General features: G+C 50.2%; 10 protein-coding genes across 10 annotated transcripts; 6 read left to right on the plus strand and 4 right to left on the minus strand.

Moving 5' to 3' along the window:
• Positions 1–525: 525 nt before the first annotated feature.
• N7471_009243 (uncharacterized protein) lies at positions 526–1,673 on the minus strand (the record flags this gene model as incomplete). Its single annotated transcript, XM_057281962.1, has 3 exons — positions 526–1,308; positions 1,364–1,434; positions 1,487–1,673. The coding sequence occupies 3 exons, from the start codon at positions 1,671–1,673 to the stop codon at positions 526–528; spliced, it is 1,041 nt and encodes a 346-aa protein (XP_057132845.1).
• A 1,523-nt stretch (positions 1,674–3,196) lies between these two features.
• Positions 3,197–4,928, plus strand: N7471_009244 (aldehyde dehydrogenase; the record flags this gene model as incomplete). Its single annotated transcript, XM_057281963.1, has 4 exons — positions 3,197–3,660; positions 3,747–4,140; positions 4,240–4,685; positions 4,784–4,928. The coding sequence occupies 4 exons, from the start codon at positions 3,197–3,199 to the stop codon at positions 4,926–4,928; spliced, it is 1,449 nt and encodes a 482-aa protein (XP_057132846.1).
• A 1,219-nt stretch (positions 4,929–6,147) lies between these two features.
• On the plus strand, positions 6,148–8,064 carry osm1 (putative fumarate reductase Osm1; the record flags this gene model as incomplete). The annotated part of the gene is made up of 2 exons (XM_057281964.1): positions 6,148–6,184; positions 6,236–8,064. 2 exons carry the CDS (start codon positions 6,148–6,150, stop codon positions 8,062–8,064), a joined length of 1,866 nt encoding a protein of 621 aa, XP_057132847.1.
• A 616-nt stretch (positions 8,065–8,680) lies between these two features.
• Positions 8,681–10,055, minus strand: N7471_009246 (uncharacterized protein; the record flags this gene model as incomplete). Its single annotated transcript, XM_057281965.1, has 2 exons — positions 8,681–9,602; positions 9,637–10,055. The coding sequence occupies 2 exons, from the start codon at positions 10,053–10,055 to the stop codon at positions 8,681–8,683; spliced, it is 1,341 nt and encodes a 446-aa protein (XP_057132848.1).
• A 1,330-nt stretch (positions 10,056–11,385) lies between these two features.
• N7471_009247 (protein phosphatase 2A regulatory subunit CDC55) lies at positions 11,386–13,209 on the plus strand (the record flags this gene model as incomplete). The annotated part of the gene is made up of 6 exons (XM_057281966.1): positions 11,386–11,429; positions 11,563–11,603; positions 11,685–11,782; positions 11,861–12,509; positions 12,564–13,126; positions 13,186–13,209. 6 exons carry the CDS (start codon positions 11,386–11,388, stop codon positions 13,207–13,209), a joined length of 1,419 nt encoding a protein of 472 aa, XP_057132849.1.
• Positions 13,210–13,481: 272 nt separating this feature from the next.
• On the minus strand, positions 13,482–13,884 carry N7471_009248 (uncharacterized protein; the record flags this gene model as incomplete). Its single annotated transcript, XM_057281967.1, has 2 exons — positions 13,482–13,598; positions 13,822–13,884. The coding sequence occupies 2 exons, from the start codon at positions 13,882–13,884 to the stop codon at positions 13,482–13,484; spliced, it is 180 nt and encodes a 59-aa protein (XP_057132850.1).
• Positions 13,885–14,539: 655 nt separating this feature from the next.
• On the plus strand, positions 14,540–19,542 carry N7471_009249 (transcriptional regulator SIN3; the record flags this gene model as incomplete). Its single annotated transcript, XM_057281968.1, has 4 exons — positions 14,540–14,640; positions 14,720–14,784; positions 14,872–18,824; positions 18,880–19,542. The coding sequence occupies 4 exons, from the start codon at positions 14,540–14,542 to the stop codon at positions 19,540–19,542; spliced, it is 4,782 nt and encodes a 1,593-aa protein (XP_057132851.1).
• A 1,356-nt stretch (positions 19,543–20,898) lies between these two features.
• On the plus strand, positions 20,899–22,598 carry coaT (acetyl-CoA hydrolase ACH1; the record flags this gene model as incomplete). Its single annotated transcript, XM_057281969.1, has 3 exons — positions 20,899–21,041; positions 21,095–21,335; positions 21,405–22,598. The coding sequence occupies 3 exons, from the start codon at positions 20,899–20,901 to the stop codon at positions 22,596–22,598; spliced, it is 1,578 nt and encodes a 525-aa protein (XP_057132852.1).
• A 398-nt stretch (positions 22,599–22,996) lies between these two features.
• Positions 22,997–23,878, minus strand: N7471_009251 (uncharacterized protein). Its single transcript, XM_057281970.1, has 3 exons — positions 23,384–23,878; positions 23,169–23,296; positions 22,997–23,097 (listed from the first exon to the last, which is right to left on the minus strand). Exons 1-3 carry the CDS (start codon positions 23,480–23,482, stop codon positions 23,082–23,084), a joined length of 243 nt encoding a protein of 80 aa, XP_057132853.1. The 5' UTR covers positions 23,483–23,878; the 3' UTR covers positions 22,997–23,081.
• A 482-nt stretch (positions 23,879–24,360) lies between these two features.
• Positions 24,361–24,733, plus strand: N7471_009252 (uncharacterized protein; the record flags this gene model as incomplete). Its single annotated transcript, XM_057281971.1, has 3 exons — positions 24,361–24,475; positions 24,548–24,660; positions 24,716–24,733. The coding sequence occupies 3 exons, from the start codon at positions 24,361–24,363 to the stop codon at positions 24,731–24,733; spliced, it is 246 nt and encodes an 81-aa protein (XP_057132854.1).
• Positions 24,734–27,614: the final 2,881 nt, after the last annotated feature.

The following is a 27,614-nucleotide window of genomic DNA, read 5'->3' on the forward strand; positions in this document are numbered from 1 at the left end:
AACCACAAAAGGTATAGCATGGATGGTATAGGCAAAGACAAAGAACGTTGGTATGTATATGGGCAAGCCATATACTAGTCTTCGGTGAAGCCGACTATCAATATCAAGAATGACAAGTGGTAAAGTTGATAAAATCGAATGCAAGAAATGCAGTGGCAAGTCGTATATGTATGAACACAAAGTGGAGGAAAGAATGTAGAAAATGGAGAGTGGATGGATGGAGTCGCTGGCGTCCAGGTGGCATACTGATATGCCCGCTCTGGGGTTGGAAGACCGTGCCTCTGTTGGTCCTATTATGGTTTCCAGTAGGCTGCTTCAATCCTGGCTATAGCATCAAGTGACCATAGCCGAAGCGTGTTTCAAACACCAGTGTCTGTTCTTTCTGCAAAAATTCAATCATCTTGAAGCAGATTCAGCCCTCTCTCGAAGGGAGTATAAGCCCCATTCACTCCAATACCTCGTCCCAAGAACAGAAGATAAAAGATATCATCACATCGTAACGGCGTAAATCAACAGCACACCACCTCATTGGTTCAGCCTACTAGTGGAGTCGTTGCCCGGAAGGATCGAAATATCCGTCTGGACATTAATAGTCTGCGGATGAAGATCATCACCAAGGTACCCGGGCGACCTGCTCTCGACCTGGGCATTGTACATCTTAACATACTCAAGGTCCGGCGAGCGGGGGCTAGACTTCGACAAGAACAAAGAATTCGTGTAGTCAGTGTTGATATACGCTGGACCTGTTCCATTGCGAGAGCTCTTCAACTTGAGCGCTGGGAACAGACCCCGGATGATCGGCAAATTAGAGCAAATCAAGCCAACGGCAGGCTCGATGTGCGTCCACAGTGTCGCCTGGTAGACGGTGAAGGTTGGGTCCGTCGGGCTGATGTAGAAGAGCACGACGATGCGGTAAATGCTAGCGAAACAGACGAAGGCGCCGAGGGCAAAGACACCGTTTAGCGCGAGCTTGTCTTGCCATGCGCGGTGGAGGTTCCAGATCATTGGGATGGGGAGGACGAGGATGACGAAGTCCATGAATACGTTGAAGGCTTGGTTGACGATGATGAATTCTTGGGCGTCGAAACATGTTCCTTCGATGCTGTGGTCCCAGTATGCCCGTAGAGGTCGACATTGTCCTGCGCACGCTAGGAAGATTCCTGTGCCCCAGGCGGCGATTAGGCAGTTTAGGCCGAAGGTGACTTTTTGGAAATTTGGGGTTGCGAAGAGTCGTCGGTAGAAGCAGATGATAGAGATCTTGATACAGGGGCAGAGTAGGAAGTAGGTGAATTGGTTGGCGAGGAAGATCTGGGTGGTGTTAGGTTGGGTGTTGTTGGATATTGGATATTTGCGGGGTGCATACCTTCCAGTAGTTCATGAGAGTTTCGGGAGATAGATCCGTGATATGGGCTCCATTACCTCCAATTGCACACCCTGTGATAGCTGTTAGTGTTGAAAGAAATCGCAATCCGGTCTGACCACTTACAAAGAATCAGCTCGACCAACATGGCAATGAGGAGCACCATGGAAACCATGCTCAGATAATCGTCGACACCGAACCCGACTCTCCTGCGAATGCGAGCGACGACTCGCAGCACGACCGAGATCAGGCATAGACTGACCAAGACCGAAATGGTCTCGATCATCTGCCAACCCTTCGTGCTTGGCGCCATTGCACTTTTCAACACGCGACCCAAATTAAAGGAGTGTGGGGTGTAACCGAACAGACAAAGGCAGAGTATGTATGAATAAAAAAGGAATGTGTATGAATAGAAAAGGAATGAATGGAGAACACACAATATCAGGGCCTTCGCCGATATAAAACATGTACCACGCGAACATCCAGATCGGCCCGGAGCCCTGGTACCCTAGGCCAGCTCAAAGTTCGATATTCCCACTATTTTATCCACTCACACACAACCCCTAGTGGCCGATCGTTGTCCCGATGGGGATCTCGGTTTATGTGGGATATACGCAGACATTCACGTGCATGATACGATGGGACCTATCATAAACGTTTGCTGGAGATTTTGGTGATATTAATAGCTGACCCCTCTTTCTGCTCTTTGGGCTTCTGACATGTATTGTGTCGTTAAACAGGACAATGGCATACAAAAGTATAGCTTCAAGCATCATTGTCTGCACATGTGGTAATGACAAATGCTTTCTTTACAAAATAGGCCAGTGGGTCCGAAGTTGGGGCTAGCCATATTGGGAAGGACATCCCTATGATCGCCATCTGATACCAGCTAAGAACGTAGACCGAGTCATGCAAGATTTGAGAAGATTAGAACCTTACAAAGATCGGCTATGGACTATTGCCTTTAGACTACTTCGTATCCATATTTCGTATCTTAAATCGTACTCAATATATTCTCAAGAACAACCTTTATATACCTAGGTAACCCCCACAAAACAACAAAATGGAAAAGCCATCCGCACCCGTGGACGCCACCACGGGTCTCACCCATGGTTCACTCCTCTCTCGGGATTCGGTTAAACGTGACATGCAGATCCCGAGTCAATAGCGTAGAAAATCCATGCTACTAAATTGCCAAGTAGAGGTTAACCAGAGTCAACATGCTACTGCGAACGCATCCAGATACAGAAGTTGGTATGGAGGGGTACAGAATACATCGTATATCATGCACAAAGTAGGCAAGCCATACCAGAGTGGGGGTTCGGATAACAGGTTAAAGCGCCCTTCTCTTGCAAGCCCAGTTTCATGAAGTGGGCCCCGGGGCTTCCAATGTTATTACCTTGTATTGACCGTCAAAGTCTTCAGTTACCTCATAACTTTGTCGATCACTGGATACCCCTGAAAGTGCCGGCTTGGTATATATCGATGTGCCGAAATTGGGCACATGGAAAACGAATCTTCATTGGTCCACAGTGGATGAAAAACCAGCATCAGCATTGAACCGTGGAAACCATAATCAAATAGTCGTCGCATAGCGTGGAATAGTGGCATTGCGCGACGCAGTTCCTGGTAAAGATCGTCCTCAATCAGATCCGAATTCTGTAAATTCAATTGTTGGTGGAACCGAGATGAATATAATGTACATAAAATAGTAAAAGATATTTATCCCGAGGCTCATTAGTGTTCTCTGGTTTCCCCTCACAACATAACATCAGACCTGCATACATCCTATACTCCATATCTCTCTATCTCTACCCCTCTACCAACCCCTCCACGATGACAACCCCAACAAACACCGGACTCACAGTCCCCCTCATAATAAACGGCCGCGAAGAAACAACCCCAAATACCTTCCCAGTAACAAGCCCCTACACCAACACAACCATCTGGACCGCCTCCGCCGCAACACCCCAAGATGCAACCCGCGCCGTCGAAGCCGCCGACGCCGCCTTCCCCTCATGGTCGCAGACAAAACCAACCGTGAGACGCGACATCCTGCTCAAAGCCGCCGATATCCTCGAGGCCCGCCTCGACACCAATGCCGAGTACATGCGCCAGGAAATGGGCGCGGACGTCGGCGCCTCAGCGGGCTTCGTGGTCCCGCTTGCTGTGCGCATGTTGCGCGAGGTTGCGAGCCGCATTACATCGATATGCGGCAGTGTTCCTGTCGTTGAGACGGAGGGGCAGAGTGCGATTGTCTTTAAGGAGGCGATGGGTGTTATTCTGGGGATTGTGCCGTGGTGAGTACCTACAGCTTGATTTGTCTTTTCGTGGTACTGGGGAAGTTTATTTTATATACATAGATCGCTAATTATTGGTTCTACAGGAACGCTCCCTACGTCTTCGGCATCCGCTCCGCGGCCTGTGCCCTCGCAGCTGGAAACACAACAGTCCTCAAATCTTCCGAACTAACTCCCCGTTGCTACTGGGCCATCGGCCGCGCCTTTGAAGATGCCGGCCTCCCAGCCGGCTGTTTGAATATCATCCACTGCGCCCCGCAAGATGCCCCCGAGGTCGTGAATGCCATGATCGAACACGACGCCGTGCGTAAGATCAATTTCACCGGTAGCACAGCTGTTGGTCGGAAGATCGCGCGCGCCTGCGGTCAGAACCTCAAGCCTTGCCTTATGGAGCTGGGCGGGAAGAATAGCTCGATTGTCTGCCAGGATGCTGATTTGCAGACTGCCGTGCAGGGAGTGTTGGCGGGTGCGTTTTTGAATGTGAGTTTGAGATACACAGCGCATGTCGCACGCCGCATATCTATATCCATATCTGTATCCTCCGAGTCAATAGCTAACCTATCTTTCTTTCCGTGCTAGTCCGGCCAGATCTGCATGGCAACAGACCGAATCCTCGTCCACACCTCCATCCTCCCAGCCTTCACAGAAGCCCTACAAAAGGCCCTCGCGGCCGGCGCCGCAGCCTCAGCCCTCCCCCCAACGCTAGTCAACACAGCTTCCAAGACCCGCGTCGAAGCCCTCATCGCCAGCGCCGTTTCAGCAGGTGCACACTTCATCTCCGGGTCTGCGGACAGTGTCCCCACTGACTCGGGGGTGCGGATGGCACCCGCCGTCCTAGGCGGCGTGAAGGAAGACATGGCGCTGTGGCAGGAGGAGTCCTTCGCGTCCGTTGCGGCGTGTATGCCCTTCGACAGCGAGGACGAGGCGATCCGTCTCGCGAATGGGAGTGGGTATGGACTTTCGGCATCTGTTTTCACGGAAGATCTGCGGAGGGGCCTGGCGATGGCTAGGCGCATTCAATCTGGGTATGTTGTCGAGTGTTCCAGACCCTGATTTCTTTTTTTGTTTTGATTTTGGGTGCATTCGGTGGATTTGTGGATCTGTTGTGCTGACTTGATTGTAGGGCGGTTCATATTAATAGCATGACGATCCATGATGAGCCGGCTCTTCCTCATGGCGGTGTGAAGAATAGTGGCTGGGGCCGGTTTAATACTGATGAGGGGTTGAATGAGTTTTTGGTTACGAAGAGTGTGACCTGGATGGATTAGGTTTCTTTTGGATCTGGCATAAGCGTTTTGATTTGGTCTTTAGCTGCACATTTGAATTGTAGGTTTCCTATCTGCTCCTACTGCCTACACTACCATGTGTTAGAGCATATGTACACCGTATCCATCAAGCATGTCCATTGTCATGCCTATAGCCCACTCTTCTCGTCCGAGAAACCCGCTTCGATGGTCTTCTCACCGGCGCGTGGACACCATACTTTCTCGGTGGGTATTGACCCGAGCGACCGCAGTGGAGATTCAGAACCGGCTAATGAGCTGTGGAGCTCAACGAGAACAAGGGCTGATGAGGTGCAACTCTAATGAAGCTTTTCTCCGAATTTATATACAGAATGCCAAAAAAAGGTCGGCATTTGAACGGGTGACACATGAGGTCATCAGGCCCACTGAGGCAATTTCCATCCCCGGATTAGGTCAGCTCCACATTATTCTTCCACCAATCAGAGATCTTGTATTCCTCATCTGGCAGCTGCTTTTGCCTTTTTCTGGTCATTTGTCCACGTTTTCCAGGTCGGTATTTCTGAACAAGATTGATTTCCAAAGTTGGATATAAAATCCGTAATATATATAAACACATATATGTATACCTTAGATACACCTGTGGGATTCAAGCATTCAAGCATTCAAATATTCGAATATCCAAGGTGGTACTTTCTCCTCATCATGCCATGCATAATTCGGAACCTTCGGACACCGCGATTGTTATTCCGAGGTTCACACTTCTTAGTTGTAAGGACCGAGGAAACCGGAATTCAATGTCTGTTTCTCTATTTCAGCATAATACACCTATGTAGGAGTATGCTCTAATTCCGTTGACTTTTCCGATGTACTTTCCGTCTTTTGGCCTGTTCCCTTCCCCTCAACTCCTTGAAAGGACTGGAATGTGACATGACATAAGATGCATGTGAAAATGAAAATGAAACATTCTAGACTGTTGAGTCTAATAAGATATAGTTAAATATCACATGCGATGTGATATCTTCCCCAGAGTGTAATAAAAACAGACAAACCAGAGGTGGCCAATTAGTATTACAAGCGGGTAACCCCATCTTTCCTCTCCCCACGTCTTCCATTATTTCGTGCCTCGGCCGATAGACCGTCGGCTTCTGACCTGCCCCGGAACCCTCTTTTTCTTTAAGATCCTTCATTCTCCTCTCTTTCTCCCTTCTTCCCCATATTTACCTTCACCTCTACACATAACATAATGGCTGCACCTCAAGTAATTGTGGTCGGTGGTGGCCGTAAGGATCCTTTCCCCGCATTCTCTCTCTATCCCAGCTGACCCTCTCCAGTCTCCGGCCTCAGCGCCGCACACACCATCTACCTCAACGGTGGCAACGTCGTCGTTTTGGACAAGCAGGCTTTCTTCGGTGGTAACTCTACCAAGGCCACCTCCGGTATCAACGGTGCCCTCACCCGCACCCAAACCGATCTCGGCATCCAGGACAGCGTCAAGCAGTTCTACGACGATACCCTCAAGTCGGCCCGTGACAAGGCCCGTCCCGACCTCATCAAGGTCCTGACCTACAAGTCTGCCTCCGCCGTCGAGTGGCTGCAGGATGTCTTCAACCTCGACCTCACCCTCGTCTCCCGTCTCGGAGGACACACTCACCCCCGCACACACCGTGGCCATGACGCCAAGTTCCCCGGTATGGCCATCACCTACGCCCTGATGCAGCGATTGGAAGACCTCGCCGAAAAGGAGCCCGGTCGTGTCCAGATCGTCAAGAAGGCCAACGTCACCTCCATCAACAAGTCTGGTAACAATGTCACCGGCGTTACCTACACCATCAACGGCGAGGAGAAGTCCATCGATGGTGTTGTCGTTCTTGCTACCGGTGGTTACGCCGCTGACTTCAGTGACACCTCTCTCCTCAAGAAGCACCGCCCCGACACCTTCAATCTGTCCTCCACCAACGGCACCCACGCTACCGGTGACGGCCAGAAGATGCTGATGGCCATCGGTGCTAACGGTATCGACATGGACAAGGTCCAGGTCCACCCCACTGGTCTGGTTGACCCCAAGGACCCAGACGCCAAGTTCAAGTTCCTGGCCGCCGAAGCCCTCCGCGGCGAAGGTGGTCTCCTCCTCAACGCTGACGGCCAGCGTTTCTCTGACGAGCTCGGCCACCGCGACTACGTCTCCGGCAAGATGTGGGAAGAAAAGGAGAAGGGCAAGTGGCCCATCCGTCTCGTCCTCAACAGCAAGGCTTCCACAGTCCTGGACTTCCACACCCGCCACTACTCCGGCCGCGGCCTGATGAAGAAGATGACCGGCGCCGAGCTCGTTGCTGAAATCGGCTGCGGCGAAGCAGCCCTCAAGAAGACCTTCGACGAGTACAACCTCATCGCTGACGGCAAGAAGAAGGACCCCTGGAACAAGCGCTTCTTCCACAACATGCCCTTCAAGCTCGACGACGAGTTCCACGTCGCTGTCATGGAGCCCGTCCTCCACTTCACCATGGGCGGTATCGAGATCGACGAGCACGCCCAGGTCCTCAACAGCGAGCAAAAGCCCTTCGACGGCCTCTACGCCTGCGGTGAACTCGCCGGCGGCGTCCACGGCGCCAACCGTCTCGGCGGCTCCTCCCTCCTCGGCTGTGTCGTCTACGGCCGTGTCGCAGGTGACTCCGCCACCCAGCACCTCTTGCGGAAGCTCATCAACACCGGCTCCACCACCGCCTCCCAGCGTCTCGGCCAGATCTCCCTCCACATCGACCCCAACACCCCAGGCAAGGTCTCTGTCGAGTGGGGCGGTGCCGCCACCGGCGGAAACCTGCCCGCTCTCGCTGCCCCCGCTGCGCCTGCTGCCGGCGTCGAGGCCCCCGCCTCCAAGCCTGATCCCGCGACCTTCAAGGTCCCAGAAACTGAGTACACCATGGAGGAAGTCGCCAAGCACAACTCCAAGGAGGACCTCTGGGTCGTGGTCAAGGGCATCATCCTCGATCTCACTAACTGGGTTGATGAGCACCCCGGCGGCGCAAACGCCCTCTACAACTTCATGGGTCGCGATGCTACCGAGGAGTTCGCTATGCTCCATGACGATGAGGTTATCCCCAAGTACGCCGCTCAGACTGTGATCGGTCGTGTCAAGGGCCAGACCCCCAGCTTGGAGCTGTAGAGGTTATATCAGACCCTTCTTCTTCCTTATGCCTCGTCTCCCTCACGACCGCTCTCCTCCCTCGATGAAATATGATCCTCCAGCGTGTGATCTCTCATACCCCTTCGTCTCTTTCTGCTATTTTTTGTCGTGCTAGCTTCGCACGCTTGCTTCTTCCTGTCCTCGGGATCCAAAATCCTTCTTGGTCAACTTTGGTTCTTGTGTAACATACATACATGGCTTATATTGGAATATATTCTTTGGAATCATAGATCTGTTTTGGATTTGATATAGTCGTAGCCATGGTGAGTTGTTCGATCCCTCTGCTCTAGGGCTTTGGGGGTCGCGCCTAAAAAGCCCTACCTGGTACCCAGCAAGCCAGTCTGAGTACCGATAATTGCCGAGGTAGAAAGGGTGCCGATATTTATCTGGCCATCATTGTACGGAGTACAATCAGCCAAATCCTCACTCGCTACTACCTCTCGTATATCTAGCCTAATATTTACATATACATGTACATGGTATATCGAAACCAAAACAAAGAGCCCTACCTACTACAAGAGCACGTAGAGCCTATAACCCCCAACCCTCCTACATACTCCGCAATATACATCCCAATACGGAGTACTCCATACAATCACCCCTTCATATGCATCAAAATCATCTTCAACCTCCTCACAGCAGGCCCATCCTCCCCAGCCCCCAAACCCTCCTCCCCAACCCCCTTCTCCTCAATCTCAGCTCTCGCATCCTCAAGCACAGGCTGCAAAAACCCCCAAACCTCATCATGATACCTCTCCTGCACACCAACCCAATCACCCGCACCAGGAAGGTTCGCTAGAACAGCATCGCGGAGGGAAGTAGAACTAGAACCCGTAACCGTAGCATTCCCCTCCCCAATCCCAATCCCACTCCCAACACCCTGACTCAAAAAGACATCAATATCAGGAACAAGACTCGCCCCCGTTAACCGTCCCCTCTCCTCGCTTCTCTCCTCATCTAACCCCAACCCCTTCCGGAAAGAATCAAGCGTCTCCCTCTCGGCTGCAGAAAGCGGGGCCGGCGCAGCGGCGAAATCAATCTCGGTATCCGGTACAGTCGTCGGATCCTCGAAATTCGGGTCGAAGTTTGCATCGGATAGCAGGGAGACGACGGCTGCACCGTCTGTGGCTGGGGTAGATGTTGTCTGCGGGTTGAGTTGGTCGTGCCATTGGCGCTGCCAGACGGTTTCGAATTGGTGTTGGGTTGGGTCGTGGGCGCGGGCTTTGCCTTTCCAGGTTGAGGAGGGGGTTTGGAGGTCTTCGTGGGGTTGGTTTGTAGTTGTGTCTGTAGTTGTTGTGGTGTTTGTGCGTAGCAGATCCGTCTCTCTCTCATTTGCCAGTCCTATCCCATCATACCCGTATACATTTCCCTGGAACTCGTCTTCCGTCAAGGCGGGTAGAGCGAATCCACCCGGTGTCGATGTATATGCATCGTGTTCCCGGAAGGCTTGCGCTGCAGATGCAGATCCGGAACCGGAACCGGGGGCTCCATGCTGCGGTGTTTGTGCGGAGATATCCCTGCTTGTCTGTGTGTTTGGGAGGGAGGATGGACCGGCTTGTTTGCTGCTCGTGCTTGATGCTAGGGTGTTGGCGAGGTCGGAGCTCGGTTGGAATGCGCCTTTTTGCTAGGCCTGTTGCGGAGGTTTGGATGCGGGTTGCTAGCGAGGGGGCGCGGGGTGCGCGGGGTTGGGAGGGGGTTGGTTGGAGGGGTTGATGTTTGAGGTTGAGGGTGATGGGGCTGGGGCTGGGGCTGGGGCTGGAGTGTTGGAGGTTTGGGTTTGGTTGGTGTTGGAGTTGGGATTGCCCCGCATGTTCTCTTGGTTGGTCATGGCTTTGGGTTGGGTTTTGGGATTGGGGATTGGGGATAAGAGAGGTGTAGGTATTGGAATATTCAGGATGGGGTAGCTCTTCCAAGGTTGTCGGCTTGGTGTTCGGCTTAATATGCCTAGGCCGGATGATGTAGGGAAGCATGTGAAGGTGACCTAGAATGAAGGATATAGGATGATATAGGCTGGAATAGAAGAGATTGTATACTACATAGTTGTTAGTAGGATAGCTAAATGTTTTTAGTTATAGAATCTTAAAATTAGGCTCAGAAATATGATAGAGCTCGGCATTCAGTCAAATATGTCGAATTGTCAAATATATACTTAAAGCACAATACTTATATGAATGAATTCTCGACATTGCCATATGGATGATCCGGATTCGAATGAATATCTTCAAATGCCCTTCATCCTCTGCTAGATAGCATCTGATATATGCCAATGCTTAATTTGGCGGAGACCTTGCTTGGGCCTCAAGGATGACGACAGAGGCGCATAGTACAGGTTCGGGCATATAGACGATTAAATACAGAGTTTGAAAGAGATATATTCTACTCAACCTAAGAAAATAGCTAGATATGTAGACAAAATTCCAATATTTCAATTGCTATTCTTGAACTTTAACCCGTTGTAGTCGTATACGGGTTTTGCAAGGCCGGAGGGGCGCAATGGGCGCAATGGGCAATGTTACAGTCGCTGGCAGTGTTGATGTCAGCATGTTGCAGATGCCCGACCTGAATTCTCTTCAAGATACAGAATATTCAATCTGAATCAAATTTATTATTATTATTCTCATTTCACCGGAGAATACTACATATGTAGGTTAATATTGATGGTGCCCAAGACTTGTCACTTCGGTATCTCCGTAACGAACACTCTCCCCACCACCGCCTCAACTCATCTGGGCAACTTCACCTCACAACTCTTTTCCTTGTCTTTCTTCATCGACTCCGGACCAAGTACGCAACCCCATCCCCTTTAGCTTTTTTATATTGTCGGAGTTTGTTCTAACGAAAAGACCCTTCCTCAATAGAAACTTTTCTCTTATGATCCCCTCTCAAGCTCTTCTGCTGCGGGTCCACTCATAACAAGCACATTCACTGTGTTCTATCATCAAGCTACGTTGCCATCTCATTCGGCAAGCTCTTCATATTCTTCAGCTCGTCTTTCCAACTTGGATCGTTCAAGCTGTTCCACCTTCTGCCCCTCTTTTCGCCTTACCGCCACCCGCCCTCCAAACCCCTCGCACACCATCTCCGGTGATCGACTGTTCTCTCAATTTCCGCTTTCTCCAATCGTTATTCCCATCCGACCGAATTCTTTCGTGTCGGCTATCGCGCCTACATCGCTTCAGTCCAAGTGATTCTTTGCATCGACGATAGAGCTCTCGGAGGCATTTGCCAACCCGCATTTCCCCGTCCCTCCTATCTTGGTCCTTGCCCTTGTCGCGTTCAAGGGCTAGCTAGAACGTGAAAATGGTAGACAGAGATCCAGGCACACCTACCTGGAAGTTTACACAGTATGTTTGCCCCGGATCATGCCTTTCAGACGTTCCCACCCTATGGTTTCTATTTTTCTCTTCCTTTTGGCCTGGCGCCATCGACCCAACGTCACCACAAAGAGTCATTGAATGGCAACTAACTTGGTCTCAGATGCTTCGGCGATAAAGGTGATGTAGAAGATATTACAGAAGGTAATGGGCAGCCTCCCTCGCACGACTTGGCCAAACCTGGTCAATTTCTACAGAGTGCATCGACTGACACGCGCTCTGCAGCGGACATCATCTCAACCGTCGAATTTGACCACACTGGTAACTATCTGGCCACTGGTGACAAGGGAGGAAGGGTGGTATTGTTCGAGCGAAACGAGACGGTAACCCACCCCCTCCGGTCCTTTTTTTTCAATTTTGTTTTTCCTGTTTTGCCTCGGGCTAATCACTTAACAACATAGAAAAAAACCTGCGAGTATAAGTTTCACACAGAGTTCCAGTCACACGAGCCGGAGTTCGATTATCTCAAGTCGCTAGAGATCGAAGAGAAGATCAACAAGATAAAATGGTGCCGACGACAGAATGCATCCCATTTCCTCCTTTCGACGAACGACAAGACGATAAAGCTTTGGAAGGTCTTCGACAAGTCGCTGAAAGTGGTCGCCGAGAACAACTTATCGAATGAACTCACTCCCGCGAACCCTGTTGGGGGTGGAGGTATGGCTCGCGCACCCCGCGTATCCTTCAAGGACCCCTCTGCCCTCAAGCTGCCTCGTCTGACACACCATGACACGGTTGTTGCCGCTGTTCCGCGGAGAACATACGCCAACGCTCACGCGTATCATATAAATAGCATATCCGTTAACAGCGATGGAGAAACCTTTATCAGCAGTGACGACCTCCGAGTGAACCTATGGAACCTCAACATCCAGGATCAGAGCTTCAACATCGTGGATATCAAGCCAGCGAATATGGAGGAACTCACAGAAGTCATTACTGCGGCCGAGTTCCACCCGGTTAGCTGTAACTGGTTCATGTATGCCAGCTCCAAGGGCACAATCAAGCTTGCGGATATGCGGCAACGGGCGTTGTGTGACGAACACGCCAAGCGTACGTACAACTAGGGAATTGGGTCAATTAACTTTACTGACTGTTCTATTGCAGAGTTCGAACAAGAAGAGGATGCCTCGTCCCGTTCCTTCTTCTCCGAGATTATCTCCTCCATCTCCGACGTGCGATTCTCCAATGACGGGCGGTACATTGTGTCGAGGGACTACTTGACAGTGAAGATTTGGGATGTCAACATGGAACGCCAGCCAATCAAGACCATCCCCATCCACGAGCACCTGCGCCCCCGCCTCTGCGATACGTACGAGAACGATAGCATCTTCGACAAATTCGAGGTGGTCTTCTCTGGTGACGCGGAGAACGTTATGACTGGAAGCTACAACAACAACTTCATGATCTACCCCACAGAAGAACAAAAGGATACGGAGATTGTGCTCCAGGCAGACAAGTCGGCATTCAAGGCAAAGAAGGTTGGTGTACCGACGCCGATGAGCAAGAGTAACGGAAAGAAGGCTGGTTCGCGATCCGGCAGCCCTGCCGGCCCCGGCAGTCGTATGAAGAAGGAGACCGATGCCGACCAGATCGACTTCAACAAGAAGATCTTGCACATGAGCTGGCATCCATTCGAAGACAGCATTGCAATTGCGGCGACAAACAACGTGAGTTTTTCTCTTTTTTGTCGCTGTCCAAATCATAACAATGCTAATTTCGAACACAGCTCTTTGTTTTCTCCGCTCTTTAATCGCACCAAGTACCATCGTACCGTCACAAGGCCATTAACATTTTCCATGGTCAGGTGCATCTGGGGTTTGGATCGGGTGGCTGGAGGGCCTTGGTGAACAGGCAAGATATGAAGAATGAAAACCAAGAAAATAATGATAGCAGCAAGCCACAGGTTCCATAATCACAGGACGTTCCCTCCCCCCCCTCCCAATTCCCTATCTCTGCTCTCATTGTGGAACTCATCTGTCTGAGTTTTGGAGACCTAGTTTCTTTACCTATGTCCGTCCCCTTTTACTCGTTTCCTACTATTGTGGTGGGGTTGCCAAAGGCGTTGTATGGTGGCCAGCTCATGATAGAGAATGTCATGCCTGTTTTGAGGCCCTTTCCATAGTTAGTACTGAAGGACCTCTATAGAATTGGTAGCTAACTTGTATTGAGATGTTATGAAGTCTTGAGTTCCAAGCAGAACAGTATAATTTTACGGTTTAGGCGTTTTTCTTGCTTTATCTGTTACCTTTTCTGTATAGATAGGAAAAAGACATCAAGAAAGGTACCTCGAAAATGTATTTTATAGAAAGGACATTGAAAAATATGCCGAAGAGAGGCCACGGCATTGTTAGCCAGCCCTTACCCTCCGCCCCTTTCCGAGGCTTGACAAGCGAGAGGTGCCCCCAGCCTTCAGAGCGAGCCTCATTATGCAGATTAATATAGGAGGTAGGCTATACAATGAACAATAAGCTGCAGCTCTATTCAAACCACTCCCCTCCATTCATAACTCATGCTATTCACATTGGTTCACCTGTCCACTCAATGCCAGTCATGTTTTTCTGCCGGCAATGGCGGGCGATGACGAAGGCGGACTGAAATTGACTTATCGCACAATACCATGCGTGACCAATATACCGCCTCCCATTGACGGAAATCCCGCCAATAGATACAAATAATACCGTATTGAATGAATTCTGAATACACTTCGGAGAATCGAATGTCCGATAAGCACCCACTAAGCCATAATAGGTTAGCCCCGACGAGGAAAGCCTCCACAGGAGCCCGCGATCGGTCGCGCGCAATTCCATCACCCCAGTCTGTGTCTCCTTCTTGCCTATCATACTTCTCTGCCGGTTCTTTCTTGCTGCGTGGAGTCGGTTTCTGTCTTCTTATCTGCAAGATTCCAGGTCATGCTGTGACCCTACTGCAACCTGAGCGTTGCCAGTCGATTCCTACCCACGAGACTACGAGCTCCAGCTCTTCGATTACCAGACCCTGTTACTTTTTCTCCCCTCCTCGACTCTTCTTATCCGTGAAAACTACCTTCCTACTTCTCTCCTACTGGGGTTCGTGCATACATCATGAACTCTGGAAACGATAACTGGCACTCCTCCAGTGGGCCGCCGTCGCATCCTGGCATCGATCAAATGAACCAGCAGCCTCGGCCCCTGGGGTCATTCAGGTACGAGCAGTCGTATATAATACAAGTGGCTTGTTACCTTGATATCAGAGACTAACACAATATTCTTGCGCTTCAACAGCCAGAATCCCTCTCAGCAACCCCAGGCCTCGCAGCCCTCGGGCCCAGTACTTCCCCCTCCAGGTGGTGAGTGCCTCTTTGTGAACTATGGATATCCATGTGGAAATCCAATGATAAAAAAACGGTTCAAACTAATCGATCATTCTATTATAGGACCCTACCACCCTAGTCAGTCGGGTGGCCATTCTCTTCCTGGACTGGCAGAATTAAGCCAGACCCACGGAAATCCGCACCAACCTTCCGCGTACGGCCAGCACCCAGCAGGCCCGTCGCATAACAGCGGCCATTCTCTTCCCGGAATCGGTCAAGCCATGCAACATGCTTCTCCCCAGCTCAACCGCGAGCGGGAGCGGGACTCCAGGGAGCGCGAGATCATCGAGCGTCAGCGCCACGAAGAAATGGCGCACCGCGAGCGTGAGCGTGAGCGCGAGCGCGATCACCGCGAACAAATTGAACGGCAGCTAGAACGCCGTGAACAACCCCACCACCCTGTCCAGAGCCACACTGGCTCGATCCCCCTCCATCAACCCGTGGCCAATAAAGTCCCCAACTCCATCCATGGCCCGGGCGGACTCCTCTCGACCCTTGGCGGAAATCCGCAGAACAGCCACCAGGGCGGGCCTCAGTCTGCTGCTGGCTTGTTTGGTCCTCAGATGCAGCACGGCGAAGGCACACCTCGCTCGTATATGCAGCACCCTGGCGGTCCACCAGGACAGCCTATGATGGCGTACAATGCCGCTGGGCAGCAAATTCCAGGAAATGTTGCAGCTCTTGCCCAGGGCCAGCAACCGATTCTAAACGATGCTCTCAGCTACCTCGACCAGGTCAAGGTACGCTTCGTTGACCAGCCAGATGTCTACAACCGTTTCTTGGATATCATGAAGGATTTCAAGAGCCAGGCTATCGATACGCCTGGAGTGATTCAACGTGTTTCGACACTTTTCAATGGTCATCCCGCTCTTATTCAAGGATTTAATACCTTTTTGCCCCCCGGCTACCGCATTGAGTGCGGTACCGAAGACAACCCTGATGCGATTCGGGTCACAACCCCGTCTGGCACAAATACACTCAGCATGCCACGTGCAGGACGTCCCTTTGAGACAATTACCAATGCACCTCCCTCCGGTGATCCACATGCTCGGTCTGACTTCTATCGTGACCAAGCTCGACCTGGCTGGCAACAAGGGCAGCAACAGGATCAGCAGCAAGGCCCCGCCTCTGGATCGTACTCTCCTGGCTCGAGAATGATGGGCGGCATGTATCAACAAGATGGACCAGGACCCGCTCAGGAGCACCACTATGGCTACCCCACTCAACAGGACCAACAAGCTGCATCCGCCATGACTCACCAGCAAGACCACCGTGGAGTGGCACAGCTGCAAGGCGCTGCCTCCGCAGCATCCGCTGGACTTGGCAGGTCGTCTCTCATGGGAGTTTCGGGTGCTGGACAGAACTCTAGTCTCACTCAGCCGATGAACAATCTGGCTGGCGTCGGGACTGGTATGCTCCAGGGTGCTCAGGATCTGAACAAGCGCGGTCCAGTGGAGTTCAACCACGCCATCAGTTATGTGAACAAGATCAAGAACCGCTTCTCAAGTGCGCCGGAGATCTACAAGCAGTTCCTCGAGATACTCCAGACTTACCAGCGGGAGTCAAAGCCTATTCAGGATGTCTATGGACAGGTTACTCAGTTGTTTAACACTGCCCCGGATCTCTTGGAGGACTTTAAACAGTTCCTGCCGGAATCCGCCGCGCATGCCAAACAAGTAGCTGCGCAGCGCCAAGCCGAAGAACAAGCTCCTCTTAGCAACCTCCGTGGCGAACCTGCAGGTTTCACCTCCCAGACTCCTAACCGTGACGTCAAGATGCCTCCTCTGGGCCAGTTCAATGTGAAGGACCCTAAGGAAAACAAGAAGCGACGTGGTGGCCCAGGTGGTGTTGGCTCTATCTCGGGGCCTGCCGGTGCCGAAGCTGCTCGCTTGTCTGAGGCAAGCAGAGGTGGCCAGAGTTCGCAATTCGGTAACGCGAGCAAGCGACCAAAATACCACCATGGAAAGCCTTCTGTTGACATGGCAAATGTCTCTCCCACTTTGATTCCTGCTCTCCCAGAGCCTCTTCCTCCCTCGGTCTCCATGACTCCTAGCCAGGAAGAAATCGCGTTCTTTGACCGCGTGAAGAAGTTCATCGCCAACAAGCAAGTGTTCAGCGACTTCCTGAAGCTTTGCAACCTGTACACAACAGATCTCCTCGACCGCCACATCCTGGTGAAGAGGGCCGAGGGATACATCGGGTCCAATGCTGAGCTCATGAGTTGGTTCAGACGTTTCATGAGTGCCGAAGAGCCTGAGGATAAAATCATCGACCCTAAGGCGAACCCGGAATCAGGTGTCGTCAACCTGGCTCACTGCCGGTCTCTGGGACCGAGTTATCGACTTCTTCCTAAGCGTGAGCGCCAAAAGCCCTGCAGTGGGCGCGATCCGCTTTGCAACGGTGTTCTTAATGACGATTGGGCCTCACATCCCACCTGGGCTTCGGAAGATTCTGGCTTTGTTGCGCACCGCAAGAACCAGTATGAAGACGCTTTGCACCGAATTGAAGAAGATCGCCACGATTACGATCACCACATCGAGGCTTGTACCCGTACCATCCAGCTGATTGAGCCCATTTGCCAGCAATTCCTTTACATGAGTGATGCGGAACGCATGGCATTCAAATTGCCACAAGGTCTCGGTGGCCAAAGCGAGGCAATTTACCAGCGTGTCATCAAGAAGATTTACGACCGTCAACGCGGCGAGAAGGTCATCCGAGACATGTTCCTTCGTCCATGCCACGTCCTTCCTATCGTTCTTTACCGCTTGAAGCAGAAGCTAGAGGAATGGAAGGCCTGCCAGCGCGAGTGGGACAAGGTCTGGCGCGAACAGATGCAGCGAGCATACTGGCGCAGTCTTGACCACCAAGCCATCGCAACCAAGCAGACTGACAAGAAGCTCTTTGTCGCCAAGAACATCCAGCAAGACCTGCAGACTAAGTTTGAGGATGGACAGGCTGGTCGCAAGAGCGGCCGGACCCCACTCAAGTTCCAGGCTGAGTTCCAGTTCAACGATACTCAGGTCCTCCTGGACGCTGTCTACTTGCTTTTCTTGTACTTTGACCGCAACACCAATGGCTTTGGCGCTGATCCTCAGCGGCTCATGAACTTTATCAGGGATTTCATTCCTACTTTCTTCGGCCTGGACCGTTACACCTTCAACCTGTACATGGACGAAGTCTACAACGCCATCAATGATGACGATGACACTTATGCCAATGAGGATGCCTCGAACGGGAGCCGCAAGGGGGCGGACTTGCAGAAGCTGGATCTTCTGCGTGATGCCCTTGAACGCGGAGACCAGACTGAGAAGCCCGTTAAAGTGGATGGTGTTCTGAACAACCATGACGAACCCCCTGTTATCCAAGTTTCTTCCACTGTCTCTGAGTCCGAGGATTCCTTTGATGTGGCTGAACTGCGCTGGATGGAACATCCCGGAAACGGCAACTTCAATCTTGAGCATGAATACACACTCAACGAGAAGTACAAAAAGAAGGAACACCACATGTACTGCAACCTGAACGTCTTCTGCTTCTTGCGTACCTTTGAGATCCTCTATTCGCGTCTCCTGCGCATCAAGGAGCAAGAGGAGTCAGCCCGCGAACAAGTACGACGCGGTGTTCTACCCAAGGCTGCCCACGAGTTGTGCTTGATCGACCGATTCCCTGGTGATTTCTTCTATGATGTCGCTCCCGAGGCCAACCTTTACAAGCAGATCGTGCGCATGTGCGAGGAGGTTATCAAGGGCGATATCGATCAGGTTCACCTGGAAGAGACCCTGCGTCGCTTCTACATGCAGAGCGGATACCTGCTCTACAACCTGGAACGTATCTTCTCCTCCATTTCCAAGTTCGTGTCGTCTATCTTCACCGGTGACTCCCGCGACCGCAGCTCGGATATTGTCAATCTTTTCTTCAAGGAACGGGAGAAGGAGGAGACTACCCACCACCAGGAGATCCAGTACCGCAAACAAGTCGAGCGACTGGTCAAGGATGGAGATATCTACCGTATTACTTTCGTGAGTTTTCCAATTTTCAAAAACTGGATCTGACAACAACTAACAAATCCTTCAGTACCCAACTGACCGCCGTGTCACCGTGCAAGTAATGACCAGCGAAGACGCAACCCTCAACAACGATGAACTCACCCCAGAAGAGCGCTGGTCTTACTACGTGACCGCCTACTCGATGCGCGACCCAACCGAAGGCGTGCAATTCTCCAAGATGCGCATGCCCCTACTGAAGCGCAACCTTCCTCCGAAACTCGAAGAAGACGAAGAGTACGAGCGCTACTACCGCAGCCTCCAGCACCACGACGGCCTGACCATCCGCATCTGCGCCAACAACTACACAATGCTGTACCAGCCACCCACCCACGACTGGTTCTGGCGCTCCAACGCCCCGATCCCGGAGAAAGACGCCGACGCCGACGCCATCCAGGCCCAGGTCGACGACCTCGCCAAGGAGAAGGCCGCGCTGCGCGAGAAGCGCCATGACCGCTTCGTGGAGAAGTTCGTCAACAACCCGTCCTGGGCCCGCGGCCTTAGCAAGGACCAGGTCGATGAGAGCAACCAGCGCTTCCGGTCTTGGGTTGATGGGACCCTCTCTGACAGTCCTGGTCCGGCCCGTGAGGGATCTGCGTCTGGTTCTGGCTCCGCGGCCCCCGCTAATGCGGAGGCGGAGAAGGATGATGGCGCAGATGTTGAGATGACCAATGCGGAGCCTACTGAGGCGTAGGTTGTGTTTGTGCTGGCGGTGTAACTTTTACGACGGGTCAGTCCCCCCTCGTTGGGGGGGGGCTGACATGCATTATTGTTGATTGTGGGAGGCGGCGTACACGATGAGGAAATTGCGATGAATAGTTTTCTTTTCTTTTTCTTTTTTCACGGGTTTCCGTAGTTTGTATTTGTATCTTTTTTTTTTCAAGTATCTCTTACTTTATTCTCACAAATGAAATGGCCATGAAGAGATTGGTCTGTTTATTGTTAATTTAATTTGATCTGTATGATTTCCCTCACATACTAATATTTTCCTCTATTTGTTGATAATGACTTGGATTCACCATAAAGGCTACTAACCCCAAACACCCGAAGTCGCCTAGTTTATATAACTTCATTCATATATAGATCTAGATTAGTTAGAGCTGGCATCTTGACAATACGAAGAAGCCTATAAGAAATAAAAAGAGAAACGAGGGATAGGTCTGAGTATACAGGCGAGAGTAAGACGGTAAAAAAAAAGGTGACTAAATTATATTGGCATCTAAGTAAGATCTGCCGTACCCTAATGCAGCGATCGACTCGAACTTCCGGGGTAACGAAAAATAGGATTCCTCCAGATCATCGGCTTCTCTTACTGAATCGGTACGACTAGCGGCAATATAGATCCAATGGTTTGAATTGGATTATCCAATTTGTATCAGTTGAAAATCTCCGTGTGGCCGAGCCTGCATAGCCGACACCATCCCGAGACGTGGATTCGGGGGAAACTCGGGGGTCCTCGGGGGGATTGACTCCGTATTATCTCCTTTTTTCTGTTTGGTGTTCTTGTATATTGGGATATATTTTGTATTCTGGTTATACTAGGGAAGGATATTAGACTGAGAAGATGTTCAATAATAACTGCTCTGTATAGGCAAGGAAACGTGGGAAAATCACAGCATATTGAAGGTCGACCAGGAGGAAAGTGGATTCGTAAAACCCGGGAGATGACCGAAGGCCGAGCGAAGGCCGGTTGACGTCATTATGAATTATTTTTATGAGCATCATCGAGGGGTGAATTCATGGGGTTTAATGGGGATTAAACAGGGAATTGAATAGAAATGGAAAGAGATATATGATTTCGATAGGAATTCAAGTAGAATTCAATTAGAATGAGCTATACAAATATACCAATATACAAAACACAGAATATCCCATATACAATGAGGTATACTTAGACAGCCCAAACTCCAAACTTCCATTCTCCCGGACCTGTCGGCCTTTCCTCTGTGGAGACCTCTGCCCGTGGGGTTAAAGAAATTACTTATACCCCCAGATCTCCTTTCCTCTTCTTCTTTTACACATTCTTGACACTCTCCCCTCTTCCCCTATCATGTCTGCTTCAGCCCTATTGAAGAGCCGTGTGCGGCGCCCATCGTATCTGAAGAAGCTCGCCAAACCTGAGGATCTCATTCATCACTTCCCCAATGGCACGTACATCGGCTGGTCCGGATTCACCGGTGTCGGTTACCCCAAGTATGTAACACAGACCATTGGATGTTGAGGGCAGAACGTTAACATCGATCCAGGATGGTTCCCATTGCTCTCGCAGACCACGTCGAGAAGAACAACCTCCAGGGACAGCTGAAGTATAATCTGTTTGTCGGTGCCTCCTCCGGCGCAGAGACCGAGAACCGTTGGGCCCGATTGAACATGATTGAGCGTCGCAGCCCTCACCAAGTCGGAAAGGAAATCGCCAAGGGAATCAACAACGGCCAGATCAAGTTCTTCGATAAGCATCTGAGCATGTTCCCCTCGGATTTGGTCTATGTGAGTTTTGGCATCTTCCAAGGGGGAAAAAGAAAAAGATCAACCCGCTAACCTTTCCGCTTCCATCAGGGTTGGTACACTCTGAACAAGCCCAAGCCCACAATCGACGTGGCAGTCATCGAGGCTTCTGCAATCACCGAGAACGGAGGCATCATCCCCGGTGCCTCTGTCGGTGCCTCGCCCGAACTGATCCAGATGGCCGACAAGGTCATCATCGAAGTCAACACCTCCATGCCCTCCTTCGAGGGTCTACACGACATCACCTGCTCAGACCTACCCCCGGGCCGCAAGCCCTACCTCATCATGGCCCCGGAGGACCGCATCGGAACCAACTACATCCCCATCGACCCGGAGAAGGTCGTCGCTATCGTCGAGTCCAACTACCCAGACCAGACCCTCCCCAACGCCCCCGAGGACGAAGGCTCGCAAGCCATCGCCTCGAACCTAATCGAGTTCCTCAAGCACGAAGTCAAGCACGGCCGCCTCCCACCCAACCTCCTCCCCATCCAATCGGGTATTGGCAACATCGCCAACGCAGTCGTAGGCGGACTCAGCAAAGGCGGCGCAGACTTCAAGAACCTAAAGGTCTGGACCGAAGTCCTGCAAGACTCCTTCTTAGACCTGTTCGACAGCGGAAACCTCGACTTCGCAACAGCAACCTCCATCCGCTTCTCCCCAGACGGCTTCAAGCGCTTCTACGATAACTGGGAGCGCTACGCGGGAAAGCTCCTCCTCCGCTCGCAACAAGTCTCCAACTCCCCCGAGATCATCCGTCGTCTCGGCTGCATTGGTATGAACACGCCCGTCGAAGTAGACATCTACGCACACGCAAACAGTACCTGCGTCATGGGCTCGCGCATGCTGAACGGACTCGGCGGATCGGCTGATTTCCTCCGTAACTCGAAGTACAGTATCATGCACACTCCGTCCGCGCGTCCTACCAAGACCGATCCTACCGGTGTGAGCTGTATTGTTCCGTTCGCGACGCACATCGATCAGACGGAACATGATCTCGATGTCGTTGTGACTGAGCAGGGTCTTGCTGATGTTCGTGGGTTGTCGCCTCGTGAGCGTGCCCGTGTTATTATTAAGAACTGCTCACACCCTGATTACACGCCTATTCTGACTGATTACCTTGACCGCGCGGAATTCGAGTGTCTGCGGAAGGGTATGGGTCATGAGCCGCATATGCTTTTCCAGGCTTTCAATATGCATAAGAATCTTCAGGAGAAGGGTACCATGAAGATTGACTCTTGGGAGTAAATTCCAAGGATTGAAGTGTGTGTGTGTGTGTGTGTGTGTGTGTGTGTGTGGGGGTTGAGGGCGATACCTTGTTTAAAACTTGGATACGCGCGGTTGGGGCGTTTGGTATATCTATTAGCGGTTTTTGTATATATAGTACTGGAATATAACCTTTTCCTCTGGATTAAATGTGTATACAAATCAGATGATACGTATGTATGCGAATGTATCGAATATGCCCAGACAAATAAATTGTATAGAAACCGAATCTTGCCACACCAGACAGAACTCCTATTAAGAAAAGGCATGGTATAATATCAAAGCAATGCTCAAACACAAGCAAAAACGCCAACTCCAAATGAAAAGACATGTAATCATCTCAATCTTAGTCTCCTTTTCGTCTCCACGTCTTATCACAAGAACGGACAGAGTCTAAGAATCGAATCGAATCCGAACCAGAGAACCCAGTAACCAATCTAAAAAGATCAAGTACAAGTGAGTCCATCAAAGTCCAGTAATTCTATATAAAAGTCAGCACAAATCCCCTAAACCCCTAAATCTAAACCATGAACATCATAGAGATAAACGTACCGACTCCAGAGCGTCCCGAGAATACCAGCCTGCGCAGGCTCAGACTTGCGTTGAGCCCAGCCGTGGTCAACGTTGTAGTGCTTCACATCTTGTAACCCGGCGAAGAGGCCCCGTCCAGCTGTTGCGCGCTTTGGGAATGTTAGTTAATGGATCTCAATGGTGAATTTCGGATAGTGGCAGTGGATGTGGATGGGATGTGGCAGCGGTATACGTACGCGATGCTGTTGAGCGGGATTGCGGACCCAGTAGTCTGCGCCGTAGTCGTTTTGCAGACGGGCGTGCTCGCTATCGGTTGATTTGGATTGGGTGGGCATTTTGATTTTGGTTGTTTGGTTGGATGGTTGCACAGTTGTGTTGGTGCAGATGTATCTTGGAAGTATCTTGTATCAGGTCAAGTAACCGAAGTAGGTATTGTATAAGAAGATCTTTGTGTGATGAACAAAACAAACTCCATCGTGTAACATCCCATCCTTATATACATACACCACCTCCCATATCATAGCCACGAGATGCAAACTCGCATAGCAAGTATGGCCTGACAGTATGAACCAAACCATGTCTGTTCCGAGAGGCTGGATCGCGGGACGTGGCCGTTAGCCGTTTCTGGGGCATGGTCTTGGTAGCATGATGTATATCTCGGATTGATTTTATCCGGGTTGGATTATTGGGTCAGATACTACTGGGTGTGGTGGTTGGATTCGTGACGTCGGATATGGTGCGATTACATTGTGCGGGTTTCTCCGTTTCTGTTTCTGTTTTTGGGGTTAGTACAGGTGGAGAATGAATCCTGCTTATCTTGTTGTTGCCGATTATTATTCGAGATCAGATGATTGGGGGATTGGTGGTGGTACTTTCGGTGTGCGTGGTGGCATGATCGGGTGGCACGGTGATGGTCAGATTCGATCTGCGGCAGAAAATAAGAACAACAATTGGAAAAGTTCTACTTTGGATTTTATTTAATGAGGCTCAGGATAGCTTGGAGCTGTTGTGTTACATTCTGATTTTGTGCGACAGTCTTCACTGGATATTTTGGAAGCACATGCAAGCGTGTTGCATTGTACAATCCAGCGGGTTCAACTTCGAAACTTGCATGGGATATATTTAGAGCACCTCACTCTAAACTTCAAGATTCGACACAACAAAAATGTTATATTTTCTCTACCGTCACCGCTGATTCCTCCACTATGCATTGATGCCCCTTCCGGGCTTGTCAGAGCGAGGCGACACTGCTCCACGTTGCGAGTCAATCATACAGCACACAAACAAGGGCATCCGCCCCAGGCAGGCCGCTGCACATAAATACAGTGGTTGGACACATTTTTGCGTGTTAATCCATGAAGCCGTCAGTCTATACTAGTCCAACAAACTCATCTCCCTAGATCTAACCACTGTTTACTATTCCATTCCCGCGTCGCCTTGTACCTCGACGTTTATATTCTCATACGAAATTGTTCCACACCCCCACAAAGTCGACATATATATCAAAGACGAGGTAGGTAATATGTAGTCTTGACACAAGTGACACTCATCTGAGAATCACAATGTAGAACCGTGATACACGATGATTATCCAGCCGTCGGGCTTGCAGCTGACGTGCCGCTTCGTTCGTATCCTCCGTTCGCATCTAGCATGAGACATAGAACACGAAAATTATGGGAAAGCACGTCGGATATTGCTGAACGAGTCGGAGAGTTGTTTGTCTGATCCGTTCAGGAACAAGGATATTGAACCGGAGTTCATTACTTGTTTGACATTTCTTGATGAGTTCTGATATATATATATATATACTGTGAGGCCGGTATATATTGTTCAATTACTTCTAAATTGCAAGTAAAGAGAAAGATGGAATCGAAAATATCTTTTTCTTCTTACATTAGTCGGATCCAACCTGGAACCAGATTTCCCTTGTACCATACGAGAGATACCTAATTTCAAAATTGATTGTTAAGAGGGAATTGGCATGATATAAGAAGAGCCTACGACTTTGAGCCCTTAGGGAGATTAATCCGTAACTCAATAATAGTATACATTACGGAGTACTCATAGCTGAAAAGCGAGCGATATCTCAAATAATGAAAATGTAATTATTGATGAGAAATCGAGATGAAGCGAGGAGGCATCCGAAGATCGAGGCATACATTCCACGGAGATTCTCCATATGGCCAGTGTGATACAGATCTCTCCCGAATATCTGAGATGTGGAATGCCAGCGTAAATTAACCCTAATTTGACATGTCCAAAAAAACAGTCATAGTCATATGCAGGGAAAACCGGTCAGGCTGCAGAAATTTCCCCGGAACATAAACCCACACACCGTTAGACTTTGGGAATCTTTTATACACGATGAAACAAAGAAAAAAACATTTGAACCCCCAATAGCAAGGCTGATAGAAAATCGCCACAATAGGCTCTGCACGAATAGAACTGATTTCCCAGATCCCAAATCCACAAGGCCACACGCAGACCCCTGGAAGCCCCTGAATAACCTCAAAAAGGGTGTTGCCAAGCCTTGACCTAAATGCCAACTAAGCCCAGATCCGCTATTATCCTTGGCCTTTTGATCCATTGGAATTGTCAGATTGGCCAAGAGTATTTCGGCGGTCTGGATCGTTGAGTTGTCTTTGACTTGGGCAGTTCCTTTGTGTATGGGAGTTATTTATTTTGGAGGTTACATTTACACACGAATCAAAACCATGAACGTCGGTGGTTCATTATTAGTCGGACTGAACCTCAATACACAATTCCATCACATTCTATCACATTCCACCCAAACTCTTTGACCACCATATATGTATTGGAGTCAATACTCCAACCAATCCCTGGGGTAATTATCGACCTCAATCAGACCAGACTAGCGAGTGCAAAACAACTGCAAAACGGATAATACATAATTCAGGAGTCAGACGCTAGTCATGGTAGTTCCATAAAATAATACATAGCGGTAATCTCCACAAGACACACACACACCCTCGGCTGTGCCCCAGCATCCGCCGGGATCTACCCCATGAACAAGTTTTGATCGCCAGTCGAAGAGTTCCAGACTTCGTCCTCATTGTGATCAGCACTCAGTGCATGGAATAGCAGAGGATCTGTTCGCTACATACTTGCTGCTTCCATTGCTTGTACGCTGTAGATCTCGCAAACACCGCTCCCAGCGTAAGAGTCGGTTGTATCCGGTAGCCAGGCTACAGTGTTATCTTTTTTTATTATTTCTGGAAACAACCACACTAGGAAAATGGCTATACTCTGAGTAGAAGGTGGCTCGTAGACCACGCGGTCCTTCCTATTCCACACGATTAATTAGTTGAACCAGTTCAAGCTTCCTGCCCCGTTTAATAATTCTTTTTGACTTTGATTAGGCCGGGTGATCGGCCAGTCCATGAGTGCGTGTACCTATATGGCTGGCTCGATGGAGATCGTCAGGGGAGGGCAGAAAACAGCGCATAGTTAACAGCGGACAAGTGTTATGTGTTGTTTCCATTGAGCAGGGCAATGTATGTTGATATAAGTGAAAAATTGGGTTCGGGCGAACATATGGGGACTCGAGAAACGTGTTGTGATGCTCTCTTGGCGTTTGTTGATTGTGCTCCGTGGTAATCCGAGACACTGCCCAGGTGGTATTGAAGGAAAGTAATAATAAACAGAACTCCCCGTATATCGTAGGTAATCCATAAGATTGAATGATACCCGTATTGTGATTTTATAATAATGATCGGCAGGGCGGAGATTAGAGACTGCATCTCAACTAATCAGGAGTTGGGCTATACACAAATTCAGCTACCACCTTTCCATTTCGGGACTGGCCGAGTACGCTATGATATCCCGCCCCACATGGTGCGGGAAGAGAATTTCCTGTTTTGTTTTGTTTTTGACTTTGGACTCTTTGATCGGGGATTTCTCTGTCTGACTCTGCACTGAGACATTGAGATTAAAGCAGTCTGCTCCACCAATTCTCTGGATCTTTGCTTTGGAGACGTTTTTCTGGGCTGGGTAACCGGGAACCGAGGATTGAACGGGGGCAGGCTTGCCACCGAATAAGCCACAGAGGGGCTGCAGTGGTGCCTTACATGGTATGACAGGATGTATGAAACGTTGGCTTCGTTTTCGTACAATGTGGCTTTTCAAGCGGTTAGGAGTTGGGAAACCGGAAGTTGGACGACCCTCACAGCGGTAAGGGGAAAGACTATTCTGGGTGTGAGACAGGATAACTATTTTCGACGCTGGGGCCGAAGGCTGAGAAGAATAGGAGAGAAGCCAGTCGACGATCCGTGCGGGCAGTGTATTGATAATAATAGTATTCGGATACGGAGGATGGACGATGGAGGATGGAGTATGGAGTATGGAGTACACAGTATTGGTTCTTATTGTGAAATGACCGTTGGGCGAGAATATAACTTTGTAAACCTGCACATGAGTGCTCCCTATTATGATATGACTCCCAGACAC

Source organism: Penicillium samsonianum, assembly GCF_028829775.1.
Source record: "Penicillium samsonianum strain IBT 33392 chromosome Unknown utg000005l_segment0_segment0, whole genome shotgun sequence".
Lineage (NCBI taxonomy): Eukaryota > Fungi > Ascomycota > Eurotiomycetes > Eurotiales > Aspergillaceae > Penicillium > Penicillium samsonianum.